The sequence below is a fragment of the Neomonachus schauinslandi genome, chromosome 4 (genome assembly GCF_002201575.2).
Source record: "Neomonachus schauinslandi chromosome 4, ASM220157v2, whole genome shotgun sequence".
Lineage (NCBI taxonomy): Eukaryota > Metazoa > Chordata > Mammalia > Carnivora > Phocidae > Neomonachus > Neomonachus schauinslandi.
The window spans coordinates 138,811,955-138,836,108 of record NC_058406.1 but is presented as its reverse complement, the minus strand read 5'-3'; the positions used below and the strand labels follow the sequence as shown (position 1 = coordinate 138,836,108).

General features: G+C 35.7%; 1 protein-coding gene across 2 annotated transcripts in view; it reads right to left on the bottom strand.

Moving 5' to 3' along the window:
* Positions 1 to 24,154, bottom strand: part of RALYL (RALY RNA binding protein like) — a 680,251-nt gene that overhangs the window by 43,863 nt on the left and 612,234 nt on the right. For both annotated transcript variants that reach the window (XM_021688194.1, XM_021688195.1), the window contains one exon: positions 8,949 to 9,062. In XM_021688194.1, the coding sequence (XP_021543869.1) occupies positions 8,949 to 9,062 (114 nt within the window). The remainder of the gene's footprint in view (positions 1 to 8,948; positions 9,063 to 24,154) is intronic.

The following is a 24,154-nucleotide window of genomic DNA, read 5'->3' as shown; positions in this document are numbered from 1 at the left end:
CTCTTCAGTAACCAGACAATTTTAAGTTAAAGAGTGAAGAAGTCTGTTTAGTTAGGGGCACAGGTTCCAACTAAATAATGGTTGTCAAAGGGAAAGAAGTGCAAGTGTTAGGTAGGTGCTTCTGTTTATGGGAAAATGCCTCAGGCTTTAGAAAGCCACAAAAGAAAATAATTTGATATTAAATTTCAACCCTCCTATTCAAAAGTTTTTTTTGCACATCACATTTCTATTTCAAAAGCTATATATGATTGAGAAAACAAGTTAGAATTATTGGGATTTATGCTCAAAGCATTTTTATTAAATTCAGTTTGCTGCATAGCTATTATCATTAATATAACTTTGAAAATTGGTTGAGTTGGCAATTAAGTTTTTTGACAGGCCGACTTAATTGCTAGCTAATTACTAACTAAATTGTACTTAGCAGATGGTTGGAAAGAATGTTGATACAAAGCAGTCACATTATTCATTAGAGCCAAGCAAGTACCCTGGAACTATTGTTTTTGCATACTAGTATAAGCTGTATTTTTTAAAAAATTCTACATTACAACACCTGTATATAATATGAATTTAACTCAATGATTCCAATAAATGCTATTTAAAGAGATGCAACTTATTATGGATGGTAATACTAATAATGTCATAAATGAGCATCAGGAAAGCTACATAGGAGGATTGCTTTCCAGTTAAAATGTCAGTTACATAAGTATATTCCTGGAGTTGTTCTCATGGAGTACCCTGGATTGTTGAGGTCACCACAAATTCAATATAAATGATTTTAAAAATTACAGAGATACTGTGTTTATTTAAACCTCACAATAATTTTAAGGGATAGATATTAATCCACCCCCCCCAATTTTATAGATTTCATAAGGACCTTTCCAAATATCATACAACTATTAAGTTTTGGGACTAGATCTCTAATAGGATTGAACCTAGTTTTGTTTGATTCTTGAGCCTGGGGCCTTAGATGTTTTGCTAGTGTAGATCTATTTGCCACAGGGAAGATGAATTAGGGAGGAAGCAAACTAGAAGTGGGGAGACCAACTACCAGGTGAGGATTTGGAGGATGAAAATGTTCTAACTGATTTGTAGTGATGGTTGCACTGCTCGGTAAAATTACTAAGAAGTCATTGAATTGCACTCTTGGGATGGGTAAGTTTCATGCTATGTAAAATATACCTCAATAAAGTTGTTAAAAAATAAGATGAGTGCATCAGAGCAAGTGAGAGATGATGAGGGTTTGGGTACAGGCAACAGTATTGAGAAAATAGAAGGGATGGAGTAAAAAGACACTGAGGTAAGGTTTTGCAACACTGGCTGTAGAAGGAATAGAAGATGTTCAGTTTGGCAATTTGATTGACAGGATTTATGTAGTTGTGATGTAAACAGAGACAGGCACAGAGAGTAGAGTATATGAGATAAGAAAGTGAGGAGAAAGATGTCAATTTTGAAAGATGGTGATTGAGTTATTACCAAGGACCTTAATGTACCTCTCAGCTTGACCAAATTTTGACAGGCTTCTTCCTAATTAAAGAAGCTCCTGACGTCTTTTTTCTTAGAGCCTTAACTTTAGAAAACTTGTGATTGTAAATTCTTTCTATGCTCCTTTGAGATGTAAATCTTTTACAACCTGTCTTTCTTAAGACCTAGAAGCCATCCCTTTGAAATGTAATCATCAAGAAAGATAGTCTCTGTGGGAGAGTAGAAGCTTATCTTCCATAACAGTCAATTAGCAAACACAGATGGCCCAATCATACCAACTAGCCTCTGTACTAATGTCCTCTAATACTTTTCCGTTAGCTTAGCATTTAAAAATGATCCTGCCTTTTGTTTTAGTAGAGTTCAATTTCCATCCCATATTGTACTAGTCTTGACCCCTATTGCAGTAGTCTAGAATAAAGTCTTCCTTACCATTTTTAGTAATTGTCCAGTGCAATTTTTCTTTTACAATTATCCTAGGGATAACCGTAAGAAGTTCTCCATCCATTAAGCAGAAGGAAAAGCTTTGATCCAGTTGCTAAATACAACTCACTCTCTTTTCATCCCTTTAAATTTAGCTTCTTTAAGACGTTTAATTTTTGTAGTCAAATATTTCCACAAGACTTGTTATGAAAAATAGCAGTCTTCCATTCCTACCTGCTCACCATTTTCAGTTCCTTAAAGGCTTTCCACTCAGCTCTTTCTTTTAAATATGTGCCCTCATATTTCTAAATAACATGTTTATATTGCTATTTCTTAATCAATTTCATGCTCTGTCTGTTGATATCATACTTAGAAAGCTGAGGATTGAGTTTTCTGTCACACAGTCCCCACTTACCCCATCACTCTAGGGAGTTACATTGTAAATTAGATTAGATCAATTTTCTGTTTTTAAATAATTTTAAGTATGTAAATGCTTTGTGCAGCTAAGCTATTAGTATATAATAAATAATTTTTCTTTCCTGAACAATGCTATTTTCTTTGATGTTAAAAACTGCCTTAGTTTTTTTTTTTTTTAATTTACTTCCCTATGTACTTCTATGTACTTGAGCAAACTTTAACTAGACGTGTAAATCTCATTTCGACTAATTCACTTCCCCACCCGTTAGCCATTTGATCAATTTCATCTTGAAAAAGTCTCTTCCAGAGCTTTTGAGTAGTTCTGATTTGGATTTATTTCTTTCTGGGCCCCTCGCACAGCTCATGCCAGAATCCCCTTTACCACCATCCTGAGGATTCCCCTTGCTCTTGCCTTTGGGTTTCCCTGCTTTGTGAGAGCCATGTTTCCCCTTTCTTGGTTTACCTCCTTGTTTTGGTGAAGTACCGCCTTCAGTACTTTCCAGAGAAAGAAAGAATTGAAGGTACACTTCTTGATATTTATATATCTGAAAATGTCCTTAATCTACCCTCACATTTAAGAGTTTGGGTATGAGGTACAGAACTGTAGCTTGTAAATGATCTTCCCTCAGAATTTTTAGGGCATATTTTCATTGCCTTCTACATTTCACGGTGGCTGCTGAGAAGCCCATTGGTATTCTGATTCCTGGTCTTTACATGAAAACTGTTTTCTCTCTTTTCCTGTCTCTCTGAAGTTGGTAGGACCAACCTTCTCTTTGCCCTCATGTTCTGAAATATCACAATGAGATGCTTCGATGTGCATCTATTTTCATGTGTTGTTTCAGGCACTCAGTGGATTCTTTCAATCTGATTAACTATGCTCTTCAGTTTTTTTTTTTCTAAAAAATGTTTTTGATGATCTATCCTCTTTCTCTCTGAAACCCTGTTATTCAGATATTCATCCAGTGATTTTCATACCCATATCCTCTTATTTCCCTATCTATTTTCTTCTATATTTTCTGGGAGAGTTTAATTTTGTCTTCCAGTCCTGTATTGAGTTATTTATTTGTGCTATCATATGTTAATTTCTAAAAATCTCTTTTCTCTGTCTTCTGAATATTCAAGTTTTAGTTTCATGTTCTTATTTCATGAATGCAATATCTTCTTCCTTTCTGAGTGTATTAATCGGTGTTTTTTTTCCTTTTTAAAATTTTATTCTTCTGCACAATCTGTTTCCTCCAAACTCTTTTTCTTTTTCTTTCCTTTTCTGATATCTCCTTTTTATGTTAAGTGTTTTCTATTACTGAGTGATGCTTGTCCCTTCATATTATCAGTAGGGTATTAAAATATCAATGGGCAGCTTTGTAAGCACAAGGATATTGTGCTTACAATGACCTGATTGACCATTTCCTTGGGTGGCAGGATGACCTCATTGACCATTTCCCTGCAGGATGACCTCATTGACCATTTCCTTGGGTGGCACCTATGCCAGCATCTTAAATCTTTCCTTTCATATTCCCAATGAAAACTGCTAGTGTCTTGCCAGTTGTCTGGCAGCTGAGGGGGAGGAGAATGCTTGGAATTTCTACAGTAATTGTATAAACTTTCACTTCTCTCCTTAATGTTTAATGCACTTAAATTTGTTTTTTACCAGCTGTGGGATCTGCTGTTGTAGCTTTTCTGTAGGAAACTTTATCAGTTTTCTAGTGGGTCAGGGATAGTTAGGAATGGTGATGTAGGAATTCGACTCAGCAGACTTGCAACCATTTATAACTCTTTTTCCAGAAGAATATGTCTTTAATTTTGAACGTTTTGGGATTTCTGCATTTAAAATTGGACCCAGGTTTCTAGGATATGTTAAGTCAGGTGCATTTCTCCATCTGCTGTCTAGCTTCTAAAATTCTGTTCCCATTCTCTTTATGCCTAGAGGTTTTCATTTTTTAAATCCTATCATTTTATTGCAGTTTCAGGAGACAGCAGAGCTCAATTCATGTATTTAATCCAATATCTGTAACCAGAAACATCACCAACTTAATCCAGAGTGCAAATGCTAGCAGTAAGGTATTCAGAACAGAAATAGTCACGTTATAGGTGGCAGAAATAGTTATGTTATAGGGAACACATTATAGATATGATCTGGAGCAATGTTTTCCATTCTGAGAACCTCAATATATGGTTGACAAACTACAGAATGACCAGAGAAGAGAGATGACAATGGTTCAAGATGCAAAACCAAATTACATGAGAAGCAGCTGAAAAAATTATTTATATTTATTTAGAGAAAAGACGGCTTCAAAGATGCTGTGACAAAAATCTGAATGCCGCTAAGTTGAACATCTATGGGCCAATTATGTTGACTCTCTGTTCAAAGGTTGGGAGTGAAATATTATAGCTCCTTTTAAATATTTAATTGGCTGTTACATTCACAATGGATGAGACATTAGTTTGGTTTCAGGGGACATAAAATGGATGACCAAACCAAGTGAAAACAAAAGACCTTTTGGTTTGGTGACTTATAAGGAGAACCTATCATAGGCATCTGAGACACAAACGTAAACAGAGACCAACCAAGTAAATAACATTCATGTGTGAACTGGGTAAATAAAAATATTAGCAAACTGAAAAGAGTATGCCATGCATAAAGTGATAGCAATATTGAAAGATTCCAACTTTTCAAAAGCAGTTATGTATTTTGATATTTATTTGTAATATTATAATTCTTCGGCATTATTTTTTAAAATTCTGTATCTTTTACCAAACATATTGGGGGGGATGAATTTATCTTATGGGATCTGGTTTGTGACCTCTCCAATGCTTAGGTCAAACTTTGGCTATTATCATTGGAATTGTCCAAGCAGGACTGGATGGCCATGTATCAGGCACACCACTGAAAATAAAATTGAATTAAATAATGTCTACTTGCCTTTTCACATCAGAAACTTTATGCCTGAAGTTTGATTTTTAAAAAAATGTAGTTTCCTGTATTAATTGTGCCCATTGTATGATACCCAGTTTTTAGTTTTCCTTCTTGCCTCTTTTACCCTTTTTGGTCATTTAACATCACTGTGTAAACCACATGTAAACTGTGCCATTCCTATGTGGCCATTTATATGTGGCTCTTTTAAAAGAATCATCCAGGAATGTGGCACAACTGTAGACTACATTGATATAAGTGTTACTTGTTGTTTTCAATAATCTACATACACTATATCCCAAAGTTGTGTTTATTGAATTATTCAAGAAAAAAATAATATATGCATTGTGGATTTATGCTACCTGTAATTTAAAAGTCGGGATAGTATGTTTGAGGTCATAATCCATTCCTCTAGTTTACATTTGAGGGGTTGAGACCTAGAGAAGTTAAATGAGTTGCCAGGTTGTGCCTGGTACATAGTACTTGGTGTTGGGGAGTTAGAGAAGGAAGAGAAGACATGACCTTATGCTCAGGAAGTTTACAATCTCAAAGAAAGAGACAAGACACCATACAAATATCTATTAGAAGCAATTGAAGGTATAGAGATTCCCAAATCAAGTAGTTATACTTCATTACAATTATTCCTCATAGCTTTGAAATTCACTACAAACAAAAAAGAAAAAAATGATAGTATGAAACTTGAATACTGGACAATCTCCATGTTGTGTAGTTTCCCCATCTTTGGTTTGTGATCTTCCATCTCCTTCCTGCCAGTACTTTATGTTGGAAACTTTCATTATCAAATAACTAAGACTGGGAATGAGAGATGTATAGAAGAGTAATAATGAAGAGTAAATGTTAGTTAGCTATGAAATAATTAGCTTAGCAACCAAATAAACATTAAAATGAGTGCTCCCTTAAATTTAGTAAGGAAATATTGAGTATTTTTAAAGAATTTTATTATATTTCTCTCCACTTTCTATAATCCAGTCTTGACTCCTTCCTTACAACCCTGATTTCTTTTCATAAAGAAAATCTAGAAAGTAATCATCTTATCTCCATAAATACGAATGCTGTTCTGGAGACAATTACTAAGTGAATGAAATTACGAATTAAATAATTCCATTTTCTTCTTAACATGTTAAAGTAAGAAAGACATAAATATCAAAAGATTAAGCCTATCATTTAAAAAATAACCCTCTCATGACTGGGAAAGTTTAAACACGTACAAAAATAAGGTGACAGCCTTTCATGAAAAGAAAATGCAAGCTTTGAATTTTGGCGTTACATTTATAGATGATCTTCCAAGAAGATATGTGAAAGGTATTATTCATTGAAGGAAACTGGAAGGTATAATATGATAGAATAAGGATCACATTTTTCTCTTTGAGGTGATTTATATTTAAATGAGTTCTCCATAATCCTTTAAACTGAAGTGCAAATTGGTTATCAAAGTCCTTTGCTGTAAGGGTTGTTTTACATAATAACGAATTTCACAGAAGTTCCTCAAAGGGAAATACTGATTTAGGCGACATCACAGAATATTTCAGTTACAGCCACATTTTAGATTAGTGCCATAGACAGCATATAAAAAACTTTCTAAAATCTAAATTTCTCTATTAAGAAGTGTAGGCAGTGTTTTTGTTGTCTTCAAATAAATAAATACCCAGTAATGTGATTTTTGGATCATATGGTAGTTCTATTTTTAATCTTTTGAGGACCCTCCATCTGTTTTCCATAGTGGAAAGTTACAATCCCACCAACAGTGCACCAGGGTTCCCTTTTTTCCATATCCACACCAGCACTTGTTGTTTCTTGTCTTTTTGATACTAGCCATTCTGACAAGTGTGAGGTGATATTTTACCTGGTGGTTTTGATTTGGATTCCCCTGGTGATTAGTGATGGCTGAGCCTCTTTTCATGTCCCTGATGGCCATCTCTGTATGTCTTCTTTAGAAAAATGTCTACTCCGATCCTTTGCCCATATCTTTTCTCAGTAGGAAATATGTTGATAATAGAAATTTTTAATACAATGATTGTTTTATCTACTCTTTCTCATCCACATTAGTGAGAATCTGCCATTCCAAGTGCTGGGTATATAGCTCATGTTTTTTAAAAAAATGGGTTGTGTGAAAATAGTAGGAAATGTTCATTTGCCTATATATGCTTGTGTTACTACCAATGCCAAACAGCTCCAATTATTGAGCCTTTACTCTGTGCTAATTACTGTGCTATATAAGTTACATATGATACTTTGTTTCTCACAATGTGAGGTAGGGATTACTATCTTTATTTTATAAATGAGAAACAGGAGGCTAAGTCAGTGGTGCGTGAGAATCTGAACCAGAGTTTATTTCTCTCATTCACTCTGCTATACCACCAACGCACATCTGCCTTCTTTTCATCTTTGAGTCCTAGCTCATCACCAGGAGGTAAAAGCTCTAGTCCTCACCCAGTGATACAGTGAACACATAGGTAGGTTCCTCTTTGCTGTGTAGCTCACGGGCCCCAGGATCCCAACCAGTTCTCATCAGTTAGGAGTAACCCAGGGGGCCTCAGTCAGTGAAATCCTGGGACCAGGTCCTGGGTGGAACCTGAGATTGAAACCATACATGGGAAGGGCACTGGATTCACTCACAAGACTGTGGTTTGAGACCCAGGTCTATCAGTCACTACTCAAGTGACTATGGAAAAATCAATCTACCTCCTTGGACCTTTGTGTTTTCATCTGTGCAATGAGGAGGGTGGATTTGATCAATGGCTTTCAAAACTGTATTTTTTAAGAAGCGAAGTTCTTTTTTTTCCCCCTGAGATCAAGAGTTGGACGCTTAACCGACTGAGCCACCCAGGTGCCCCTGAAAAGTGAAGTTCTTTTAGCAAATGGAGTCGTATGTTGAAACCCAGTAATAAAATAGATACAGAGGTAGAGCAAGGGCAGGATCTGGAGGAGGCATGAGTTCATCTATCTCCTGGGCCTCCTTCTAACCCTCATCCTATCTCCAGGGAGCCTCTGAGGCATGTGAGGCCTTGCAGAACATGATTTTCAAACTGTGTACTCACTCAGCTCTAACTTTATCCCAGTTCTCATATTCTATGATTTAAAAAATATCTGTAGCCACTTGACGAGGGCATTAGAATTGTATTAGAAGAGAAATAAGGTCAAGGATGATAGTTCAAAGGAGAAGGGGCATTAAGTTGTAAAAGATATAATCAAATGACTTGACTGGGGATGGCCAGGGGCATGCTCTTGATGCGGAGGACCCTGAAACTGGGTACTGGTTTTACAGGGACTGGAGCAATGTAGGGGCTGGGCTTTATAATCCTCGTTTCTGAAATCTGTTGTATTTCTGCAGTTAGTTTATTTAAATATATATTATTTTAGTCTGACAGTGATATTCCAGTAGTTGATTTTATTTTCTTAAAGGATTCTTGATATTGAGCTATTAACTTTTAATTATAATACAACTATGATTATTACCATCAAAATACTTTTCCTTGTTTAAAAATATGAAGTTTAGACAAATTGGTTCATGTTCTCTAATGAGTAAAAGCTCAGATTGTATTGTTGGCAACTCTTGGCTTAAAGACCTTCTTCATGTGTCTGTATTAACCTGTTAAACTTGGCCAGCGTCCCCTGGGCCCTGCGCTGTCCCTGTGACTGACACCATTTCACCGGTTTAACTGTGACATGTCTGTGGCCACAGATCTTTTTCACTTACCTGCCTCCGCCTTCTGCTGCTTCTCAATTTTCTCCAGGCGCCCTAGCAAGGAGTCAATTTTCGTTTTGATCTGGGTTAATTCTTTCTTGATTGTCTGTAACTCATCTGATTTCACTGGAAAGGGGAAAAGGGAAAGAAAGCAACAGAATGTCAAATGTACCATTACTCAGGTAGAACACAACTCACAGACACCCCGTGTTTTCTCAAGATGGTGTCAAATTACATAGGACACTTTTCAATCTTATCAGCTTCTCGTTATTTCCACTGATCCTAGAATACTGGAAGACATTGGCAATTACAGTGATTTTCAGTGACGTGAGCATTTGATACTAAATCTTTTCACTGAAAGTTACACAAAGGGATGGAGTAATCTGGAAACATCTTATCAAATAACTAAATGATACGAAACTGTTTTGGCAAGTAGTAGAGTTAATCTGCACTGTAAAATGGATTCAGACTGAGGAATGATAAAATCATGGCAGATATGTTAGTACTACTTTGAGGTCGATGTTGTAATACATATTTCAGGAGTCAATGATATTTTTAATCTAGTCCCCTGGTATTTTATTGAAACCAGGATATAACGTTTATCCTCTGAAGAAATGTCTTAGATGCTAGAGAACTCTAACAGAACTCCTGCTACTTCACCTACTCTTTAAAAAAGTGAGGCAATGGGTTGTATGTGTCCCTAAAAGCCGTGGCGCTGGAGGGAAGAAAATTCACTGAAGTTCCCACTGGTATTTTCTACAGAAGTGGTTCTCATTCCAGGTTTTGGATATTTAGCATGGTTTCAAAGAAAAGCAAGTGGGGACGAACACAAGACTGGCAACTTTTCATTTTGCCAAGTAAGGATGTTAAAAACAACAACAAACATCCTACTATCAACAATAATAATTATTTTATAAAGAAGAGGCTTAAGAAAAGGACATTCTCCTATTTAAAGGGCAGTCCTTTAAATGAAATATATTTATGTTTATGAAAAATTCACTGCACTGTTGCTATTTTCTCATTTTTTGAGAACTATTGGGAAATTTGCCATGAACCCACAATAACGAAAGATCGAAGATTTCAAAGCTATCATTACAGAAAATCTGCATCTGCCTAGGAGTTTTCAGTAGGTGGGGTTTCGGGTGTCCATGCCTCAGCAGAGACACTTCAAGATCGGGGGGCACAGAGCTTGATGTCAGCCTATTAATCCTCTGTTACTTTTGCTTCCAGTTTGTGATGATCTCAGCCTGGTTATTCCCCAGAAATTTTGGAAGAAATGAGCATTTAGCTTCGTTCTTTAGTCTTCAGGAAATTTTTTTATAAATAATAAAAACTAAATGCAATCTTTGTTTGCTTGGAATAGAGCTATATTTCAGCTAAGATATGTGATATAATATAGATGATAACGTATGCATCAATATACATTAATTGATGAAAGGAAGCACATATTTTTTTCCAGTATAAAAATGAGAAAACATTTTTTATTATAAAATCAGAAATTTCTTTTACAAAAAGCAGATTTTTATTTATGATGCAAAGTCGCTTGCAAAATAAAAACTGCAAGAATCCAGGACCCCGTGGTGTGTTCCTATTATGAAGAACCAAACTGAAAGTAGAACACAGTTGAAAATAGAGAATTTCTTCTAATGTCAATTATTTCAGGGACATCAAAGTGTCAGTGTGGAACTGCAGCGAAATTTGAAAAACATCATCTGTCACAATTGCAAATTGATTCCACTTTGAAGAATGATTTTCATTTCCTTTGATGGAAGCACGTCATGTAGTTTTACTTAAACCTATCAAATTTAATAGAAAATATTTTATCTCAGAACATTAGATTTCAATGCACGAGAAATGGGACTGTGGCTGGAAACCACATGTATTAGTAAGTAGAGCCACTCCTCAGCCCAGGAATGAAGTTGACTAATTTTAATGTCTTTATCTCCTTAAAAAAAAGAAACAAAAACCCCACCAATACCCCATTTTATAGAAACTACGTTACAAACCACTAGAAATCTGGGCTCACCACATAGGAACTTAACATGTATCCAGGACATCAAGGTTGGCTTTAAGTCTAGACTCATGTCTAGCACTGTAGGAATACTTCTACGATCTGAGTCAGACTATTATAAAGTTTGGGTTTAATTATTTGGTGGTATTTAAGCTTAGAGACAACAAGGATCTGATCTGCCCAAGTTCTGTCTGCTCTTTCCTGCCTCTACCAGGAAATTCTGAATCCGTCTCCAGCCCTATGCAAGTTGCCCAGCTTCAGTCTTGGAATGGCTAGCAGCAAAGGCTCATCAAGGTCCTGCAAAGCACAGGTTAAAAATAGTTTTGGCTGCTTTTTGAGCAATTGTGAAAGCTGTCTTCTTACTGCACTTCAGTGCTGTTCTTGGGAGAGGGCGTGCCACTTACCTGGCCTAGTTGGCTGGAGTCCTGTTTTTACCTTTCTTCAGTTGGATTAACTACCTATAGATTTGGGTATGGGTCTGTGTTATTGTGTCTGGTTTCCAGATGGAATTCCTGGGATGAGCCACCTCTATACCTGATGTGCTTCCCTCTAGAGCTCTTCTCTGCTTTTTTTTTTTTTTTTGGCTCCTGTTAACAATTTCTCTACTGCACTGTGGATTGCATTAATCTGCTACTCCATCAAAATAGACGTGTATTTTACTAGCTTAGATTTCTAAACTTAGAATTTAAAAAATTTTTGCAACTTTCATTTCTGACATTTTTCCAAAAAATAAAAGTGAGTTCATAATTAAGGAGAGCCTTAGATCCAAAGCTTCCCAGTTCATTTTTCTTCCTTTTTACATTTTCTTTCCCCCGTCCATTCTCTGCCCACTCTTACCTGGGCTTCTGCCTTTAATTCGCCCAGCCTATAGCATAGTGCCTTCAAAGTAATAAGTCATAAACCTTTTCTATTGAACACTACCAGAATGTCCCCATTTCTATAGGGAAAAGGCCAGAAACCCACAAACATGTGCACAAACCAAACTCTTTAAACTGGTATTCAGGGTCTGCTCCAAAGTATATTTCCAGCTGTATATTCCATTTCCTCTCAAAGCATACTCTTCACTTGAACAGAAAAGCTTAGTGCTTAATCATATAATGCATGGAACCAGGTAGACTCTAGTTCACATCAATGTCCCTTTGGGGAGTCACTTGTAATCACTAATATTCAAGTTCCACATCTGTAATTTCCATCCTCTACCTTAGAGGCTTGTTATAAAAATTTAATGAGGTAATTCACGTAAAGACTTAGGACCACACCCAGAACATCATCATACCCAATAAATGATAGTAGCAGAAGACATTATTTCTATTACTACTACTATTATTATTATTGCTATTATTTTTATTGATATGCTTATCCCAGCAAAGACTCTCTCTCTCTCTCTCCCCCAAATATGTCTATCAAAATCCTATATGCCTTTTAGGGCTTCATTTAAAGTCTTGCCTCCCCTGTGGATTCTTCTTTGACTAATCCTCTGGAGGGTGCATCTCTCACCTGTAATTTATTTAATGGCATCTCATATTTGCCGCTAGACACATACTGTCTATTGAATTTTTTTTAAAGATTTTATTTATTTATTTGACAGAGAGAGACACAGCAAGGGAGGGAACACAAACAGGGGGAGTGGGAGAGGGAGAAGCACGCTTCCTGTGGAGCAGGGAGCCCGATGCGGGGCTCGATCCCAGGACCCTGGGATCATGACCTGAGCCGAAGGCAGACGCTTAACTAACTGAGCCACCCAGGCACCGCTGTCTATTGATTTTTACTTAGTATGTCCACTTTTCATACTAAATTGTGAGCTTCTTGAGAGTGAAGACCTGATTAGATATTGGAGAATTTCAAGAGTCATGCTTTTGAATATTTTCTGTGTTTTAATAAGCTCCTTCTTCTATTACTGATTGATGAGACTCCTGATGCTTACCATGAGGTCCTGGGCTTTGAAGTCTGTCCTCCTTAATTAGAAAATTATATTAACAGGTTTAAGAAAAGATCCTAAATTAGATTAGTAAATAGTGAAAATTTTCTATCTTTTCATCATAAAACAGATCCATAAAAATTATTCAGATTCCAGATTAATAAATTATTCTGATCTCTGACAATACAACATTTCAAAAAGAAGGGATTTTGGACAGTTGTTTGAAGCAAGACATATTAATAAATTTACCCCCTCACAGGCTCTCAACAACCAAACTCTCTCGAATGGAGAGAAGGCATCCAATTCCTTCTTTTTCTTCCTTCCTTCCTGCCTGCCTGCCTGCATTCCTTCTCTCTTTTCCCTTCCTTTCTTCATCCCTTCCTTGTTTCCTTCTTTCCCTCCCTCTTTCTTTCTCTTTCTCTATCTCTTCTTTTTCTTTCCTCTTTCTTTCTCTCATTCTTTTCCTCCTTTCATGTTTAACGGAATTTATAGCTCTGTGTTTTAAACACAGCAAGAAATTAGCAAATTTCAGAAGATCTTTAGGTATATGTATAAGTAGGTAGGTCACTGGATGCAATTTCAACCCAACCAACAAATCTTTTTTAAAGCTTTGTGCATGTACCAGACACTAAATTGGAACTGGCTGTCTAATGGAGAGATAGATAAGCAAACAAGAAGTGCAAGAAGAAAATTAGCATGGAAATATACCTTTTCTTAATCAGAAGCACTCTGATAAAAGAATAAGAGAAGGACATATACCTTTGGCAGCCACACTTTTGTATTTTTCCCTAATTCCACCTCAGTTCTTCAAAATCTAATATCCTTATCTTCAAAGATACATTGCATGGAATATAGTGCCTTTATTTTTATAGAGAGAATTAGATCATGAGAGTCAGGAGTATTTTTTACTAAGAATAATATGGAATAGTTTCAATCAACTTGCTGTTACATAAATGTTATATAAAAGTAACCTAATGTAGACAAGCTAGGGGCTTGGGATGGAGAAAATTGCTTTACTTCCCAGTCAGCCCCAAATTACCTTCCCTTGACTCATCTGCTTGCCTTTCTAATTATCTTAGGCTTTAGTCACAACTGTTCCTTGTTCCTTTAATGTGTCTTGTGTTTTCAGACATCTATATCTGTGTTTCTGTTGCCTGCCCTACACTCTCATCTCCTCCACCGTAAATGTCATTTGATTTTTAAATAGCTCAAATGTTGCCTACAGAATAAAGTCATCCTCAACCCTTGAACCTCTTCTTTAAAAAGCTCATCCTCTTTGTACTCATACTTCTTTCAAATGATACTTTAAATGATCTTTTCTTTAAATGTCTCTCTCCCTGACAAGAGCAGGAACTGCTCTCATTTTTGACTCAAGTGTCTAACATATTTATTCAACAATATTCATGAAGATCTGTTATTGCTGGGCTCCTTCCCAAGAGCTGGGGACATATTCATAAACAAGAGAGACAAAAGTCCCTGAAATGATGGCACACCCATCTAGCAGTGGAAGAAGACAACAAACAAATATCTTTTATTTGTTTATAAATATAAATATAAAATGCAGACAAGAGGTTAGGGAAGACCTAGCTAGGGAGTAAGATTTGTCAATATATATATATACAGTGGTAAGGGAAAGTTTCACTGATAAGGTGACATCTGAGCAAAAGTCTCAATAAGGGGAGGCAGCAAGTCATGGGAATATCAAGGGATAGTGGGATGGAAGACTATATGAGGCTGAGGAATGGTAAATGCAAGGGCCTGATGCAGAAGTATATTTGATGTGTTTTAGGGACAGACAAGAGGACAATGTGGCTAGAGTGGAATGAGCAAGTGCAAGAAGAATACAAGAAGTCAAGAGGTAAGGTGGAGAGTGGAGAAGAGTGAAAAGGTATATGGAGAAGATTGTATAGAGTCTTGTTGGCCAAAGTTAAATACTATGGGTTTTATTCTGAGTAATATAGGGGCTAATTGTTACATTTAAAATTTTTTTATTTTTTTTTAATTCACACATAAGTAACAAACAGTGTTATATTAGTTTCGGGTGTGCAATATAATGATTCAAGAATTTTATACAGTACTCAGTGCTCATCATGACAAGTGTACTCTTAGTCCTTTTTATCTATTCCACCCATCCCCCACCAACCTCCCCTCTGGTAACCAGCAGTTTGTTCTCTTTCTTACACCATACACCATACACAAAAATAAATTCGGAATGAATGAAAGACCTAAATGTGAGACAGGAAACCACCCAAATCCTAGAGGAGAACATAGGCAGCAACCTCTGTGACCTTGGCCATAGCAACTTCTTACTAGCAAGGGAAATAAAAGCAAAAATGAACTATTAGGACTTCATAAGATAAAAAGTTTCTGCACAGTGAAGGAAACGATCAACAAAATTAAAAGGTAACCGATGGAATGGGAGAAGATATTTGCAAGTGACATATCTGATAAAGGGCTGGTATCTAAAATCTATAAAGAACTTATAAAATTCAGCACCCCAAAAACAAATAATCTAGTTAAAAATGTGCAGAAGACATGAACAGACATTTTCCAAAGAAGACATAAAGATGGCTAACAGTTACATGGAAAGATACTCAACATCAAATTATGGAAAGAGCCCAAATGTCCATCAACTGATGAATGGATAAAGTAGAGGTGACACACACACACACACACACACACTAAAATATTACTTAGCCATCAAAAAGAATGAAATCTTGCCATTTTACAGTGATGTGGATGGAGGTAGTGAGTATTAGGCTAAGCAAAATAAGTCAGAGAAAGACAAATACCATATGATCTCACTCATTTGTGGAATTTAAGAAACAAAACAGATAAATGTAGGTGGAAGAAAAAACAGGCAAACTAGAAAACAGACTTAACTGTAGAGAACAAACAGGGTTGCTGGAGGGGAAGTGGGCAGGGGAATAGTCTAAATGGGTGATGGGCATTAAGGAGGGCACTTGTGATGAGCACTGAGTGTTGTATGCAAAGTGATGAATCACTAAATTCTACTCCTGAAACTAATATTACACTGTATGTAAACTAACTAGAATTTAAATAAAAACTTGAGACAAAAATAATACTATCTTCAAAGGAAAAATGTCTTCCTCTTTTCTTTTAGATAAATTTTACAACAAAAACTGCAAAAGAAAACTACAGACAAAAGAAAACATACTGTCATAATAAAAAATATTTGGCTTCCAGCTGATGATACTTTATTTTTCTATGGTGATTATAGGGCTTGAATTTAGAATTTTTCTTCAAGATCATCTAAATGATAAATGAATAAAAATAAAGTTCCTAGAATATATTACTTGCTTTTGGGCAAGCAGGATACTACAGAAACTAGGAGTCAGTTTACATCGTACAGATAATCTCAAATATTTTTCCTAAACCATTGCTGTAGTTAGTATTCTACTCAGGAAAAAAAGAAAAAAGAAGCCACATTAAATCATTTCAGACTTACTCTCTCTAAAGAGTTCATTGATTTGCTGATAAATGTTATTACATTCTGATACAGTCAACAAGATAATGTTTGTGCTTTTTCCAGAGTGATGAGATATAATCCAAAAAGGAAATTAGGCATATGAGATGATACTATCTGTTTATATCAAAAAATGTGTGCATCTCTGATTTATGTGGTGAAAAATATTTCAATTTATTTTAGTCACCTGTGGGGTCAAGTCTATTCAGGGACAAACAAAGAAGCTTCAGCTAACTGTCTAGATCAGTGGTTCTTAACAGAGGGTAATGCCCTACATGGGATATTTGCAATGTCTGGAGATATTTTTGATTGTCACAACTCAGAGAGGGTGGTGTTACTGGCATCTAGTGGGCAGCCAGTTGGCTAAACCTCATAAAACATACAGGGTAGCCCCCCACCCAACACCACACCAAAGAATTATCTGATTAAAAATGTCAATAGCGTCAGGCCTTAGAAACCCTGGTCTAAATAATTATATACCCTCCTTCACCAACACCATGCTTTTAGGAACTATTTGGAAAATTTAAAACTGTTTGTGAACATGTGGACTTCAACAATTATTCACATTAATTTGTTTCTCTTTTTATTTATTTCCCCCAGCCTTTGATAAATTATTTAAATATAAAACAGTAAAGGAATACAAATAATTTGCATAGAACTTAATTTATTAGTCACTTTTACATTTACTACTTCATCAGTAAAGGAACCTGAGAATCTGACAATTTACATGACATTCTCAAAGTCATACAATGGCTGTGTGTAATGTAATAATCTGAACAGGTAAAGTTCAGGCTCAAACCCAGGTCTTTTGACTATGAATTCTACACTCTTTATTGTGCCATACAGCTTCATTTGATGTGAAAAATACGATCGTCAGTTCTAGCTCTTTCCTTCATGATGCATTAAGGAACCATATTATTTTTAATTGAGTCACATCCAGAAAAAATGAAGACCACTGATTTCCATAAAATAGATTTTAAGAAATCTTTATCATTATCACTTCAATTTGTCTACTTCAGCTTCTTTTGGTCCTTTTCCTCTTATTCATATATTTTAAGCTAGTTTAATATGCAGAAGCTAATTTGCCAACTTTGTAAATAGTTTTCAAAAGTCAGACTTTAAAAAATTTTGCTAAAACAAATTGAAGCAATTTGTGTAATTCTCCATTTATATATGTAAATATAGTTTGGCAATTACCACATTCATGGATGGAATTTCCTAGAAAAACAAATTATATATATGTGCATATGTGTGCATTTATAATACCCATGCCTGCTTACATCTACACTAATTCTTTCTATATATTTTTATAAAGAGAAAATGAAATGAAAAATGAGTGCATTATTTTATTCAATAACTATTATTCAAATACCTGCTGTATGCATCCATGCATCTAGCATACCATTACCAGCTGCACATATACCATCTTAATTAATCTTTATGATAAATACACAAAATATGTATTATTAAAATTGTTTTATAGATTAGAACAGTGAATGTTAGAGAAGTTAAATAATGTGTTTAAGACTGCCTAGAAATATGTCTAACCCTTAAACACTTACCCTAACACTAACCCTAAACCTAACACTCTGGAGGGGTCTCTGAACTACAGGATCCCAGGCACATACCCTCCCTCTGGCCCTAAACCTAACCCTCACCCTTTCCCTAAACCTATCCCTAATACTGGCCCTAACCTGAACCCTAACCCTAGATCTGATTAAAAAAAAAGGAAGATGTGATGTGTGTATGTGTATATATATATATATATATATATATAAAATGGCATATTACTCAGACATAAAAAAGTACGAAATCTTGCCATTTGCAATGACATAGATGGGCTAAAGACTATGTTAAGTGAAATAAGTCAGAGAAAGATGAATACCATATGATTTCACTCATATATCAAAATCAACAAACAAAACAAAAGAAATGAACAAAGGGACAAAAAAGAGAAAAGGGCAAACCATGAACCAGACTCTTAACTATAGAGAACAAACTGATGGTTCCCAGAGGGGACGTGGGTGGGGGGATGGGTGAAATAGGTGATGGGGATTAAGGAGGGCACTTGTGATGAGCACAGGTTTTGTATGGAAGTGCTGAATCACAATATTGGATGCTTAAAACTAATATTACACTGTATGTTAACTGGAATTTAAATAAAAAAAATAATCTATTTGCACATTTCTAAAAAAAAAAAAAAGGACTGCCTAATAAAAAGGCAACAAAATCAAGTTTAGAGTAGACTGCCTGATTCCAAAGCTATGCTTCATTTTTGTTTGTTTGATTCTTCCCCTGCCTCTCCAAGCCATGAACTTCTCATTATGATGAACTGCCTCCTTAACCTCATGCAGTTTATAATTAGTGGAGGAAGTAAATGTGTAAGCAACTTCTTATAATACATATGAACATGAAATTTATAAAATAATGGAGGAGTAAGTGAAATGTACCTACCGCATGATATGGAAGTTATCTCCTACCTTTTGGTTTTCCCCACCAGATTTTAAGAACCCGAAACCATGTCTGTTTCATTTACAGAATTTTAGTTTGGCAGTTATGTAGTCACGTAGTAGGTGCTGATGAATTGAACTTATGTCAACGACGTGGGGAAAGACAAGTAAAATTCATTTTCACGGGGCCAGAAGGCTGTGAAAATATTCACGAAGGAATGGGTCCTTGAACTGTGACTGGAAGGATGATTTGAATTTCAGCAAGCGAAAGAGATCTTCTAAGTAAAGGAAGTAGCAAATCTTAAATTACAGAGCTTGAAAATGAGCATCAACAGCCTGGCTTCTTTCAGACCCAGGAGTGTAGGCCAGAATTTGTCCCCTTGTTTTACTAACTCAACATTCCAGAACTATTTTTCCCTGAGTTGTAGCATTTTTAAAGATGTAGTTCATAGTCAACTATGAAATACGTGAAAAACAAGAAGTAAAATGTGGAAGGCAAAAATAATAGTGGTGACAAATATTCCACAAATATTTTAAGAGTATACGCTATGCAGTGCAAAAGTATCTTGAAGAATGAATCTGTAATCTGAAGTGGAGAGAACAGATGTGCATACAAATGACCGTAACATGAATCCAAGGGCTTAAGTCTTGTAATAGGAAGATGGACAACAGGTTTGGTTTTATGATGATGCCCTTGTAGCACAGAGGGGTCCAAACTTGTTTCATGTGAGTGGTATTGCCTGAACTGGACCTTGAGAACCAGGTAAAATTATTAATAATGTTTATCTATGTATAAGATAGATAACACAGTTGATAACACATTTCTTGAGATAAAGGAAAGGGCTTTCAGGTGGAGGTGTATGAACATGAGTTTAAAAGCATTTAAATAAGAGTACAATTAAGCTAGGGGAAGGGTGGTGGGAAACTGGAAGTACGGGATCAGATATATCTTGAAAAGTCACTGAAAAAGAGTTTCGACTCTTATTAGGTAAATGGTAGCAATTTTGAGTTTTGAGTGAAGAATTGACAGAAGTAATTTGTTTTGAATAATCCTGCAGTTGGGCATGCAACTAATGGGATTAGGGGAGCGCATAGAGCCCAGAAAAGTAGTCAAGAGACCAGGAGAGTAGTCAGGGCTCTGCTTGTCAGCACATGATCTGGGAAAAAGCAGCAGAAGCAGCAGCAGAGGTAAAAAATGTTATTAAGATCCTTTGATAGGATTTAATGCTCACAAACTTTTATAATCCCACAGTGGAAAGATTAGATCCTTTCTGGAACTTTTAGTGGAGCACAAACAAAATCATAACTTGTATAGAGGAACTGAGAAAACATCTCAAATGCTCACAAGCTATACTGGTATTAGGAATTTATCAAATATTTTGCTATTTGCCTCTTTTTCTGGTTATATTAATGAGCCACATTAAAACTTAGTGAAAAAAAGCCAAGAAGAGATGCTCACAAATTTATTTATTTATTTATGGTAAATATGTTATAATTATTTTGGTTGTGCTACTTTGTATCTAAATATTAGGTTGTGATGTTAGCAAGGATTTATTACTCTGTTTATACTAAGTGCTTGTCAGTGTTCAGACTGTAAAGCCATGTGCATCTGAGAAATTCATTTGTGTTTACCAAGATGAGCTAAATGGGCCTGAATCTCATTCTCCTAAATTAATTACTGAACTAAATACTATCCAAGAATTTGGCTCTTAAAATAAGAAAGCATTGCAGGGTATGCCAAGATCTCCATACTTTTAGGTTTAGGTTTTGGGTTTTTTTAAAAGATTTTATTTATTTATTTGACACAGAGAGAAAGAGAGCACGAGCAAGGGGAGAGGCAGGCAGAGGGAGAGGGAGAAGCAAGCTCCCCACTGAGCAGGGAGCCTGATGCAGGGCTCCATCCCAGGACCCTGGGATCATGACCCGAGCTGAAGGCAGATGCTTAACCGACTGAGCCACCCAGGTGCCCCTTTTGTTTAGGTTTTATATGCATATTACATCCATGTTATGGGTTGAATTATGTCCCCTGCAAAATTTATATGTTCAAGTCCTAGCCCCCGATACCTCAGAATGAGATTGTATTTATGAATGGGGCCTTTGAAGAGGTAATCAAGTTAAAACAAGGTCACTAGATTCAATATTTCCTACTCCAATATGACTAGTGTACTTATAAGAAGGAAATTTGGACACACACACACAGAAGGAAGATGATGTGAAGACACAGGGAAAAGACAGCCATCTACAAACCAAGGAGAGAGGGTTGATGTAGCACCTTCCCTTATAGCCCCTGAAGGAACACACACGACACTATGATCTCCAACTTCCAGACCCCAGAACTGTGAGAAAATAGATTTCTGCTCTTTAAGCCACCCAGACTATGGTGTGTTATTGTGGCAGTGCTAGCAAACAAATATAGCCATCATATAAATTTCTTAAACTATTATTATTATTATTATTTTTAAAGATTTTATTTATTTATTTGAGAGAGAGAGAATGAGATACAGATAGCAAGAGAGGGAAGAGGGTCAGAGGGAGAAGCAGACCCCCTGCTGAGCAGGGAGCCCGACGTGGGACTCGATCCCGGGACTCCAGGATCATGACCTGAGCCGAAGGCAGTCGCTTAACCAACTGAGCCACCCAGGCACCCTTAAACTATTATTTTTGATCAGATACCACTTTGCCGAGAATCTTTTCCCTCAGCCCGGGATGAAATTCAAACCCTTCAATATTCTCCACAGTTTGCTGTTGTCCAGTTACTCAGCTTTATCTTTTGCTCTGCTTAATTATAATACCCGCAGTTTCTTAACTGACATATCTAGCACTAAATTTTTGCTTAGATAATAATAGTAATTAATAATAATAACCATTATTATTGCTATTATAGCTTATTTTTAAGACTTTTAGAATATGAGACACTGTTCTGAGAGCTTTATGTGTGTTGGCTCATTTAATCCTCACAAAAACTTATGGAGAGGGCAGATTATTCTTATTTCCCAAACCAAGGTACAGCAAACAAAGTTGCCCCAAAACACACAATTCGTAAATGGCGGAGCCACTGTTGGATTCCAGTTAAAGCAATTTCATATCTAATATCCTTAACTACTGTACTCTGTTGTAACAACAACAACAACAACAATAAAACCCCTCCCTGAACATTAACTATGTGACAAGACTTGCCTAAGAACTTTATAAGCATAAGTAATTTAATTCCCACAACCATAGTATTGTTATTTCCATTTTCCAGATAGAAAATGGAGGAATATGAGGATTAAAGGATTTCCCCAAGGCCAAAAGTGAGTATGTTGTCTAACACGGATTCCATCCCAAGGCAATTTGACAGCAAAGCCTCTGCTCTTCTCCACCTAGGTACTGTGTCTTGGAAAGCAGGAGTCTCTCTGATTCTATTTTTTCAAATCCACTTATCCTTCTAAACTCAACTCAAAATCTTCTATTAAGCTTTCTTTAAACCCTATGGCCAACAGCAATTTCTTTCCTTAAAACCTAAAAGCAGAATATATATTTTGGCCAAGGTAATAGATGGATGGGGATGTTTAATGATATTTTGCTAGATATTATCATTGTATCTCTGGTTGATGCTTTGCCTCCATATTTAAATAACATGCTTTCGAGGGGGAAAAAAAACAACAACACAACAATTCCTTAGTTCTCAACAACTATTTATTAAATTTAATTGAACTATCTTTAATTTCCCATTAGGTGCTTGAGGGCTTTTGTGTTAGTCTATGACCTATTCTGTCATCAAAAGTACATTGACAGGACCCCAAAGACATCAAAACTTACAATGATTTTTCTTGTTAGTAAAAAAAATAAATAAAAATTTTAAAAAATGGGGCGCCTGGGTGACGCAGTTGGTTAAGCGGCTAACTCTTGATTTTGGCTCAGGTCATGATCTCAGGGTTGTGAGATCGAGCCCCATGTTGGGCTCCATGCTGGGTGTGGAGTCTGCTTAAGATCCTCTCTCGCTCCCTCTCCCTCTGCCCCTTCCTCCTTGCTTGCAGGTGCTCTTTTTCTTTAAAAAAAAATAAATAAAATATTTAAAAAAATGATTTTTCTTGTTAAACATTAGAATTTAAGTTAATTATTTTAAAATTGACTTAATATTTTTTTTCAGAGGGCACTCATTTTGCCACTAAGAAACTACAGCTAAAGTTCATAAGTATTCATGTCTTCTCTTTTGCAAAATGCTTAAATACAACATCACATCTTTTTATCTTATGATTCCATGGGACAGCACAAATTGATTACAATAGTTGGGGGATACATTCCAAGACCCCCAGTGGATACTTGAAACGGCAGATAGTACTGAACCCTATTATACTATGTTTTTTCCTATACATACATACATACCTTTGATAAAGCTTAATTTGTAAATTAGGGACAGAAAGAAATAGAACAATTATAACAATATTCTTTAATAAAGTTATGTGAATGTGGTCTTTCTCTTTCAAAATATTTTATTACACTGCGCTCATCCTTCTTGTGATGATGTGAGATGACAAAATGCCATGTGGGAGATGAAATGAGAAGAATGACATAGGTGTCATGATGTAACATTAGGCTACCATTGACCTTCTGATGATATGCAGAAGGAGGAGCATCTGCTTCTGCACCCTGATTGGCCATGGGTAACAAATTCTGGAAAGTGAAACCACAGATGAGTGGGGGGTAACTGCATAGTTTTAGTTCAAGTTGATTTGCAAAGGGACAAATACTTAGTGGTATTTTTTTTTTTTTGGTAATTTAATTTTTTAAAAGAGCAATCCATTTTCAACACTTATTAGTATTCAACCTTGGCAAATTATAGTGTTAATATATTTTTTCTTTGTATTTTTTTTCCACAGCAGAATTCAGTCATATTAAAATTCTGAAATAAGAAATGACAGATTGTCTAAGCTATAACATTAATTTCCTCTTCTGTACTTGCCAAGTCATTAAATACTAGGAAACAACTATTAATAAAAGAGCAAGAGGTACCTCAGTAAATATTCATTCACTTAAGCCAATATTAACATAGTATATTTTACATTTCACTAGAATTTTTCATTTGTGATTTAAATTTGAAAATTATTGTTATTCCCAGGTACCAGGCTAATTATAAAAGTACTTTTAAATAATGAATACACACATACACACACACGTGTGTGTGTATATAATATAATCTGCCTATATGATTTTAGAAAGAATGTGTAATTGTGATTCTCATTTTGCTTGCTAGTGAATTATATATAAATACTGTTTAGATTTATATTTCATTAAAATAACACTAACTACAGTTAATTGAATGAAGAAAGAAAGAAAGAAAGAAAGAAAGAAAGAAAGAAAGAAAGAAAG